This window comes from Papaver somniferum, chromosome 9 (genome assembly GCF_003573695.1).
Source record: "Papaver somniferum cultivar HN1 chromosome 9, ASM357369v1, whole genome shotgun sequence".
In the NCBI taxonomy this organism is placed as follows: Eukaryota; Viridiplantae; Streptophyta; class Magnoliopsida; order Ranunculales; family Papaveraceae; genus Papaver; species Papaver somniferum.
Genome location: NC_039366.1, coordinates 115260774 through 115271373, shown reverse-complemented (window position 1 = coordinate 115271373; position 10600 = coordinate 115260774). Strand labels below are relative to the sequence as shown.

The 10600-nt window shown below is 38.5% G+C and overlaps 2 protein-coding genes across 9 annotated transcripts; one reads left to right on the top strand and one right to left on the bottom strand.

Moving 5' to 3' along the window:
- Positions 1-248: 248 nt before the first annotated feature.
- On the top strand, positions 249-5566 carry LOC113307994 (F-box protein At3g07870-like). Of its 8 annotated transcripts, none has more exons than XR_003339431.1 (5): positions 249-498; positions 672-1970; positions 2899-3464; positions 3579-4043; positions 4552-5566. XR_003339431.1 is itself a non-coding variant. In XM_026556456.1 (2 exons), the coding sequence occupies exon 2, from the start codon at positions 677-679 to the stop codon at positions 1772-1774; it is 1098 nt and encodes a 365-aa protein (XP_026412241.1). In that variant the 5' UTR covers positions 249-498; positions 672-676; the 3' UTR covers positions 1775-2393. The 8 variants fall into 8 exon arrangements, 1 of the variants encoding a protein (XP_026412241.1); XR_003339427.1 differs by having other exon boundaries at positions 4163-5566; XR_003339430.1 differs by having other exon boundaries at positions 3579-4860; positions 4956-5566.
- Positions 5567-5985: 419 nt separating this feature from the next.
- LOC113307993 (glucan endo-1,3-beta-glucosidase 9-like) lies at positions 5986-8719 on the bottom strand. The gene is made up of 2 exons (XM_026556454.1): positions 8255-8719; positions 5986-7221 (listed from the first exon to the last, which is right to left on the bottom strand). Exons 1-2 carry the CDS (start codon positions 8596-8598, stop codon positions 6084-6086), a joined length of 1482 nt encoding a protein of 493 aa, XP_026412239.1. The 5' UTR covers positions 8599-8719; the 3' UTR covers positions 5986-6083.
- Between the last annotated feature and the right edge of the window lie 1881 nt (positions 8720-10600).

Genomic DNA, 10600 nt, shown 5'->3' with positions numbered 1-10600 from the left:
ATGGCAGCGGAAAATTATCCATTATCCGGTAAGTCCAACGTAATGGTAACGTTTTTGAATTTCCTAAATTTTAATGGCAACTGCAACGGCAGAGCCTATATCCGTTACGTTAGCATCCATGGACAGCCCTATCTACAACTGAAGTAGTACATTGAAAACTACAGATCGAGGTTCCCCCCACCCCACCCCCCACACACCCCAACCCCCACCCACCCAAAAGCCCTAATTTCTCTGTCTAGTATTTCGCTTCTAGACTTTATCCATTTGATTCGATTTGGCAGAAGTAATTGATTGCACGTAGAATAGTTATTCTGGGTGGAATCGGTGTTGCTAAGGATCCATTACAATTCGTCTCGGTGGTTCCATTCAAGGAGAGATAAATTCATCTTCTGCTGCTGTTGTTGAAGTAAGTCTGTTTCAACAACTAATCAACATTGGAGACTGTAGTTTGTTCTGTTGATTCACTGCCTCAAACATCTAATACTACTTCCATCAAAGGTATTCTTTTCATTTCTTGATTCACTGATTGGATTTATGAGTGCGATTAGAGTGTAGAGTAAAGATTCCTTATTCTTGTTTACACTCAATTATGTTTGCATATACCTAGACTAGTTATCTTAGGTAACATACTTGTTCAATTGATTGATGTTATGTCTATTTCTAAATTTCAGAAAGAATGACACTGAAGAGTCTGCCACCAGATATCATATTAGACATACTTTCTCGACTACCAACTGAGTCTGTTTTAGACTGCAAGTTAGTTTGCAAAAGGTTGCTTAGTCTCCTTACTAGTAGAAGAAATCAGTTCGCGGAGATGCACCATCGCCGTCAGTTACTGCAACTCGCTAATGGTGAGTTTGGTAATGCTGCTGCTTCTTCTTCTGTGGTGAAGATGGGTCTTATGTTTTCCATTTTATTGGACGAAGAAAAAGATAGCGTAGGACCACGACTTTATTATGGAGACAAGTATAATGATGAGATGAATATCCATGACAGTTTCTCATACAAGACACTTAAAAAGACCAGCATCAGCTATCCTCTTATCAAGACTGGTATCCCTAAGAATGTCATAGTTGGTTCACTCAATGGTTTGATTTGTCTCAACAGGTATCATGATGGAATTCTTGATCCTATTTACATATGCAATCCCATGACCGGAGAATATGTCAAGCTTCCTAAACATACCTTATCCCCCCAAAACTATATAGGCGCATTCGGGTTTGGATACATTCATTCAATAACCACTGTGTACAAGGTTGTTAGGATCTACTATGAGAAATTCGAAGATTATGCCGTCGGGGAGGTCCAAGTATATACTATTGGCAGTGGCAGTGGGTGGAGAACCATAGGTAGAACCTCGTACTATTTGTGTTTCCCCCAGCATGTTGGAATCTTTGCAAATGGAGCTCTTAACTGGCTGGAGAATAAGAATATCGTGGCTTTCAGTTTGGCGGACGAGGAGTTCCGATTGGTCCAACAAGTACCTTGCCTCAATCATAACCTGCGAAACTGTACATATGGACTGCAAGCATTGGGAGGGAATTTGTGCCTTTGTCTACAAAATATCTCCGAACATCTTCTAGAAATATGGTCATTGAAGGGAACTGGTCCGCAAGAGAGTTGGAGTAGGGAATTCAGCATTGACTTGGCTAACATGTTTCCTTGCGTGCCGTTATTACTCACAAAGAAGAATGAAGTGCTGTTGGTGCACGAAGGTGCAACACTTTATTGTTATGAACCCGAAAACAACTACTTGGATAAAATTTTGGGATGATGGTTCGAAGGAAAATGCGATGTATCTTACTGCATTTCCCCACATGAACAACTTCCTCTCATTGAAATCTCTAGGAGAAAAATCTAAGAGGAAAAAAAGAGCGAAAGAAGCTGTGCTGACAGTGTAATCAATGAGTTCAATGGAGCCAGCCTCAAGTGATCAATTTAGCACTTCGCTGTAGCTATTCTTAGAACAAGTAAGCTTATATAGTGCTTCAATTTCTGTTTCCTTTCTTTTTATGCAGTTTTACGAATCTAGTTATTCGCTTTGCAAGTGTTTTTTGAGTATATGAGCCTGTTTGGTATCATGCAAATTTTTGCATTTGCGTAAAATTGTGGCTGCTTGGTAAGCTCTAAAGCAAATACGAGTTTTCCGATTTGCGGCTGACCTAAACAATAGGTTAAATTTACTGTGAAAATTTGCAGCATTAAAATCACTGCAAAGTTTTGCAAAAATTCGCAGCCTACTATATTTTGTAGCTGTAAATTCTCTTGCATACCAAGCAGTGTCTCTAGTAACAAATAATTTATCTGTGTTATTACTTGCATAAATTTCATGCTTGTATACTCACATAACATTGACTATTGAAGGAAAAAAAGAAAAAGAGTATTGAATGTCATGCTGCATGTTCTTACTGCTGTATATTAATCTCCTCCCAGATGAATGAAAAAAATGATATTTTCCTTTTAAAGAATGAACAATTTCGAATTGCATACCCGTTTCATAGAGTATAAACTGGAGCATAGCATATGTCAAACAAAACCTTACTGGAAATTTTGTGAGAAGTACAAAATCAAATAGATGCAAAAGAGCTTCTAGTGGTGGAAGTAGAATGGTAACACCCCAACATCTATATTTTTTTCTTACTTTTCATCAGCTCACTAAAAAGAACATCTAGATCTCACCCATGCCTGGACATTGAAAGAGAAAAACTCTACTCAGACTTTAGATGAGAGGTGAATATAATGTGATCTGCACCTGCATTATCTTGTCTTCATAAAACAATAGTCACACGTGCCATCAGAAGTAAAACCTTTGATAAGTAGATTCTGACAAGTTTATCTAAGATTTTTCTTTTGTTTTAAGAAGGCGAGATATAACTAAGCATATCATGCTTGTGCCAGTGGTTCTAGGGCGATGCTTGTCAAGTATACTTGCACTAGGTAAAGATGGGAATTTCTATCCAGGAAAGACTTGTTGGAGGTGTCATTTCTGAAAACTAGCATTTTATGATTCTAGGTAATGTACTGGCAAGTAGTGCTGAGATACATAGAAATTTGATTAAGTGTGGACCTCTAAGTGGAGGAGAGAGTGAACACCGACAATCCATGAGTGGAAATGTACAGACAGAATCTACTGGTGTTACCAAAAGATTCATGGTGAAGATCGGCCATCATTAGGTTCTGAGGCTCAGGAAAATGTGAACCTGAAATTACTTGGAACTGGTTCTGGTGATTCTCACACAGGTGCCGACACTGAGCTTCCTCTACAACCACAAGGGTCTGAATCAGGCAGAGAAACCAATCTGTCTGACATTCCTGAGCATGTGAGTTACAAGTTGTGTCAGCAGCAATCTCACTGGATGAAATGTATCATTTTGTATTTGCTCTGAGGGAGAGCGCGGGACCCTGCTTACTTATCTGCCATAATTGTCTAGTATTTGCGGAGTGCTGCTTCAGAAAACCTTAAGGTACATTCAAATCTGAATATGGTGACTATACAATTGCTTGCGTAAATGAACCCAGACCTTTGGATGTTTTTCTTGAAAAAGATTGTTTAACTCTCGAAAAAAGTTGCATTACAGCTCTTGAGAGTCGAGACGTCAGAACTTCATGAGAAGGAAGCTGGTATGGATATGTTAAGGAAGCTCTAGTCACATGATCTATCACGATCTCCTTTTCTCTCCTTCTCCTTGTCGGGACGTCTCCGATGCTCCTTGCCCATTACTTTTTCATGGTCAGGTTCAGGTCGGTCCACACTGAGATCACGCTCAGCATGATATGTTGTGGTTCTTTCCCTCTGCTGGTATTGCAAGTAAATACAAGATGGCTATTATATTGAAGCTCTTCGCTACATATGGAAGAACAAGGGCATTTCAGTTTGCCCTTCAATGTTTCTTGAGGCTGTAGTCTCTTTCAATGACTCACAGCATTTATCAGCAGTATCGAGCTTCTTCTCGGATTCCAATCCCACATTCAAGAATGCTACAGATCATAGCATGTAATGAATGTTGAGGAAGACTTTTATATGACAGGAACAACCCTGCTAGGTACTATTCTTAACTCAGTTGTGACTCATGAGGACCAAAAACATATTAGTCTCATAAATCATACTTCACATGAATTTAGTTGAAATGAACGATTCACAATTGGTCTTTTTTTTTCTCAGATGACAGTTCAAATGTTACAGCATACAAATTGGAAGTTTGAGGCAGCTGTACTTTCAGTTGCATTATTTTTAAAGATTTTGGTGTTGTTATTTGACAATCTACACTCTTTTGTGTGCTTTTAATTTTCAGAGCTTATGTCCCAGATGATGCAAACCAGTACAAGAGCATCATAATTAACCAAGTAGAAAGCTGAGTTTGGTTGGCAAGTTTTGCTCCATAGAAAATTAGCTCTGTTTAGGTCCTTCAGGATTCTCTGAGCGTTCATCGCAACATAAAAAAATCCAAACTTAGCTCTCAAAACACATTGACATTGGATTACAAGCCATTTTACAATGAGTCTTAGAGCAATCAAGACCAAGTGACAATTTTTCAGGTTTTATCTGTGCAGGTTTTGATCATGATTTGAGAAGAGAGGTACGCCACTATTCCTGCTTCTCCTGACGGAACCTTTTTATTCAGGATTCTCCCAGTCCCGGAGACGGAACCTTTTTATTCTCCAAGTCTCGGAGTCTCTGTCTGCCGTCTGCCAATGTTATAGTGGGTGGGCCCGAGGGGGGAAAGCCCGCTCGTGGCAAACTAAACGGCAACCAAAGAGCATTTTTGGAAAGATGTGTTTCGGTATAAAAGCTTAGGGCAGCACCGAACCGAGAGAAGAAAAAAAAGGGGAGGAGCAACCGTTCACAGGAAAATACCTGGTGTATGTCGCTCACATGTAGCTGTTCTTAAACCAGTCCGTGGTTTGATTTGTTTTATAGACACTGACATATCATCTGTTTGCGTTTACAACCCCAGCACCAGAGAATCAACACCTTAGATTAAATCTCTAATCTTACAACAACATGAACAAGAAGTTGAAGAAGAAGAAGCGACAGAAGAACATGAACAAGAAGTTGAGGAAGAAGAATTAATAGAAGCAACAGAAGAAGAAGACGGAGTTTTTTTCGACTTATCAAATAATCATATAAGTTTTGGATATGATCCTGCCACCAAGGAACACAAAGTGATTTCCATTTGGGCTAAACAAAGATCCGCCTTGCCAGGGGAAGATTGGCTTTGCGAGATTTTGACAGAGATGCAATTCTTGGAGACTGATCGACGCAGTCCCACCGATCTCACCTTTCCATCTTAAGAGTGCGGCTTCTACTTATGCCAATGGTTCAATATATTGGCTGCATTATGGGACTGACATTAAACATAGTGGTGCTAATAAGCCGATGGTTGTTGAAATTAATGTTGGTAGGGAGGAACTTAGAGTAATCTCACTTCCTGACTCTATCATCAATAATGATGACATTAGTGCAACAACGTTTAATTATGGTTCTTTAATGGAGGTCGATGACCATCTGGTTCTGTTAGCCAAAAAGAGACATGCTGAAGATTATACTATATGGGTTAAGAAAAAAGGAATCAATACTTCGACGAAGGTGTTTATATTATACAATGATGACCAAGACAAGAGAAAGAACAAGAGAAAAAGGGATGCTTGTAATAATGGTCTGTCTACCGGGGGCGATCGCAGTGATCATTATTGGATGGAGGATAACTTCTTAATGCCGGTATTCGAACAGGAACGAGAAAGGTTGGATTTCGTTGCACCCATTCCAGGGACAAACCTGTTGATCATAAAATTATCCCATCCTTGCTCCTACTATTACAATTGGAAGAATAAGAGTTTTAGTAACAAGTTCCAGATAAATGGGTTCAACTTGTTCATAGGGAATACCTTTTTTTTTTTGACTTCCAATGTTATATCTTTGAAGAAAATCTTCTGCCTGTAAATTAGTTCATGGTACTCCCTTATGTTCATTTTATAGCACGATGGTTCAGCCAATTTCTCTTTTGCCTGCCTAACAAAACCATTGAAAGTTGTACAATAGCTGAAACCTTACAACAACACTGGTCTCAGTTCAGACCGGAAAGCTATAATAGCCCTACCAAGTTTTCCTGGGATACACACAGCAAATACACTGAAAACAAAAACACCAATACAAATCTCCAGCAGAAGAACGGCAACCGACTTGGTGAAAAAGAGTTTGATGTTTGTATCTGAACGTTGTACCTGCAATTACCTGTGGAAGGATTAACAGTTGTTATCAATCCAAGACCACCAAAATCACAGCTTTCCGCGCGCTGATCATGCTGCTGATAATAGCTATTGAATGTGTATGATATATTTCCAGGCCAGCTCATATTGAAACAAGAACTGCCTACAGACAATGCACTGCAGTCGGCAACTGAACAAGCCTCGAGAGCTTTGGAAGTGACATTAACCAACTCTTTGTTGTTATTGACCACACACCATCTAGCGGGAAGATATTCAACGTTTTGCGCGTTCACAAGATTTCTCGTTCCCTGACCTAAATCAATATGGTACTTGGCTTGACCATCAAAAGTGAACACCCCCCAGTGTCTCTCAAAATTTCCATTCGTTATGCTCCTTTGATCTTCGTCCAACAAGCTAAATATATATGTCTCTGTTGGAGGTTTCTTAGGTCTTAGTGGAGTTCCAGAACTGCTATGAAGATGGGTTATTAGGCCTTTCATGAAAGTCTCTGCAGTGGAAGAAGTGGAGTTAATTGCTCCATCTGTTGGCCACCCAATTTGACCAGCGACAATATCCATATCAGGAAAGCCTAGCTGGGATAAAGATGTCACCAGGGTATCATGGCTTACATCAAAAAGATTCTTGTAGGTTTTGTGACTATCATTAAGAGAATGTGCATTTGGTTCAAAGAGGGCGAATGCGAGTGATATGTTCTTATTTTGGTGAAAGATTGAGAAAGGGTAGATGTTTACGAAGAAAGGAGAGTGGTGCTTGCTGAGAAATGTGAGGAGCTCAATCATGGTTTTGTTGAGGTCAGGTCTAAAGTGCCCCTTTGAAGGTAGACCGGTCGCAGAGTTGTATGCATCGGAATTGCACGGAACGACAACTTTCACATTGTTTGCTAGATTTGCACCAACAAGAGCTGTTTGGATGTTAATCACTGCATCAATAATGAATGGCTGGAATTGTTGGCCATAACTTTGAAGGAATGGCTCATCTCCAACAGCAATGTACCTGTAATTAAGTCAAAAAAACTACCTCAGCGAGAGCCCAACAGAACAAACTAATCTCCAAGCAAACATATTTAACAAAACACTCCACCGATGAAATTTTATTCTCATACAGCCGTTCTTACTCAATAAACTAGCTACGCAGAACAGCATGCAAATTGGATATTCATATAACAAGACGGCGATTGTTAACAAGGAGGCTTCGAACAAGGCATCTCTCGTATCATAATCCTGAAAACCTATATAAGGTTGCACATGCTTACGACTAATAATGAAAACATACGAAATCAGGAGCGCCAGAGTTAACCAATTGCCAAAATTGCAATAATTACCCAGAGGGGACACTTTTCTACACGCAAAAATTGTCTAAGCCACTTGTTTGTATTCGTAAATCTCTCTCCTCTTTATCTCATCTGACTTACTAATTTTCATGTCTAGATCGGAAATTCATTAACTTACTTATCTCTTACGCAGAACTTCCCATTCAATCCCATTAAACATTCTGATAATAACATTCTACAGAAACCTTCCTTGACATTTTTACTTCATCTTTAAAGATTCTTTCAACTCGTCTAGCACTGACTTATCCACTCTCTAATAACCAAAAAAAAAACAGCAGAGCCATTTTTTACCTCAATATGTATATACCAGTAATCCTAGAGTTTAAGAAATGAAATGCGTATAAGCTCAAGAACTGTAACCAGACATATGAAACAAATGCCAGTAAATGTCAGCTTATAGGATACACCAGCTAACCTTTTAAGGCAACAACAATACCGTGAAACTAAAAATTCCGCATTTTATCACCAAATCTGATCTTCTTCATCAGAAAACAAATTAGGCAGAAAAAAAAAATCCGCATAGAAATTCAAAAACAAGAAGCAATAGCTAAGCTAAAACCAAAGTAAACCCTAAAATTGCAATGCTAATGCCCACATTGTCATACCAACACACAAATCCAAAGCATACCAAACCCACATTCACAAAAATAAAATAAAAAATACTAGAAATGAAACAAAAAAATCAGAAATGCTTACTCTATTTTAACTTTCCCAGCACCATCAGAGAAATATCTAGTAAGATTGTTATGAACCCAACTCTTAGCAACCTTCTTAGAAGAACTCAAGCTTTTAAGCATGGAATTAGGAATGCCAACAGTAACAGAGATTCCAGTACCAGATAAAGCTTCAAGAACATTTGGGTTTGCATCAAATAACTTAACTTTACTGATTTTATTAGCTTTTAATAACTCAACCACTTTAGCTGGAGGTAATGGATGTGAAGAAGAAGTACCCCAGTTCACACCTACAGCTTCAACCCTTAAATGTGAACAACTCAAAACAATCAAAAAGATCAAAACTTGGTAAGATTTCAACTTCATTTGTGAACAAACTGTAGATTGTTTGTCTAATGTGGAGTTTGATTCATGAAGAAGTGTTTGGATTGAGTGAAAAAAGAGTGACCTTTTTTAGAGAGAGAATGAGAGTAGATGACTGGAGTTAACACTTTTCAGAATGTGGTTTTAGTTTAGCTACTTTTAAGACAAGGGCAAAGGCACGTGGGGTTACACCTGCTGTATTGGATATGAGCTTTCAGCGGTTTAGCCCAACGGGATGCATGTATCTCACAGTAGTCACACATTTCCGTGGTACTTGACTTGTGAGAGGACATTCGTGGTGGTGGTGGTGGACATTCTAGCCACATGGCATTGGCACTGTGCTCGCTCACTGTCATTGGCATTACAGTTGGCCATATCCAATTATTATCCATAGCAGGACATTCTAGCCACACGTAGAAAATTCTACCAAACTCGGCCTGTTAACTACTCCAATCCATGGTTTCCCACCAACATTCCGTATTTGGACCGTCTTTGTGTATTTCTTGACCTTAACACATCTATGATGTTTTTGGACCGATAAGTATTGATTTGGATAAATCTTAAATAAGAGAAATGTTTAAGAATCAACAACTAAGTGACGTTATAAACACATGTTTGAACGGCATAGTGTTTGTCAAAAACTAAGTTAATGATCATGTTGACAATATTTAGTTGACCAATGTTAAGGGTTTCAATCTTCTTGATTTTAATTAGATAATGGTTACTTTTTTTATTCTAGAAGTGGTAAGAAAATTATAAGTTGTTTTACCTCTTATCTTAAAAGATTAGCACAAACCAAAATTGAATTCTCCATTTATTAATCTTCAAATTTGAACAGGATTTATTCTACATAATTGTATTTATCCGTGCAGCTACTATATTTTGTATGATCCCACTCGCATTTTAAATGAGAATGATAACTTGACATATATTTAACTTCGATGCAGCATGGATATCCAAAGATAAATCAGCAGGTTATGCTATAATTCTGCATAATAACACAAGTATCTTTGAGCAAGGACAAGCAGGGCTCTTCACAGCGACATCTCCAAAAGAGATAGAGGCAATAGGATTTCTTCAAGCAGCTAAATGGACAAGAGCAAGGCATTTCCAATTTCTGCATAGAAGAGGATTGTAAAAGTCTCTTTGAATACTTGAATGGGTCTCCTTCCTTTATTTTGTGGCAAAATCAAATTATTATGGATGCAGTGAAGTATGAAATTAGTTTATGTTCTACTTTTATAGGTTTCTTTTTGTTCCAAGAACAACCAACAATCCAGCTGGCCTTCTCGCTAAGGAAGCTAGGACTTTCCAAGAAATTTGTAATTGGGGTAGTACTCCACCTTTTTGTATTATGGAAGCTTTGGAAGTAGATAAATCAAATGTTTGACATTCACCAGTCGTTTTGACATTCGATGGCTCTGCTCCACCAAATGTAAAGGTTGCTAACCCCCTAGGTTAGCTCTTTTGAATGAATTTTAACTTGCAAAAAAGAAAAGACATATATTTATATTGGATAAATTTGTCCAAGTCCCAAACAAAGAATATAAAAAAAATTGAAAATTGTTTGTGCCTGTTAGGCCCAAGTCCTATGGTGCTTCACAGTTCAAGATTCAACATCTTAGATGTTACAAAACCGTTTCCAAAGGCATGATTCCACATAGCGTTCAAGTAGTTGATTGAACGCAATCTGGAATCAACACAGGAACGACCAATGGTTTGCCGCTTCAAAGATTGCTTTATCGTCCAATAGTTTGGCGCTCCGGGGGATATTCTCCTCGAATATGCTTAATCGTCCAATGGTCAAATGCCTAATCGTTTACATACTAAATGGTTGGTCGCTAGGCGCTTTCTCAAAGAATGTTGAATCACTGTAGGGGTTGGTCAACGAATAAATTGATGTGGCATGATGTTGAAAGTTGAATGTGGAACCACCATAGGAATAAGCCTTATTTTGGTCAATGACAATGGTATATTTCTCTTGGAATAAGCACTAGAGCGAGTC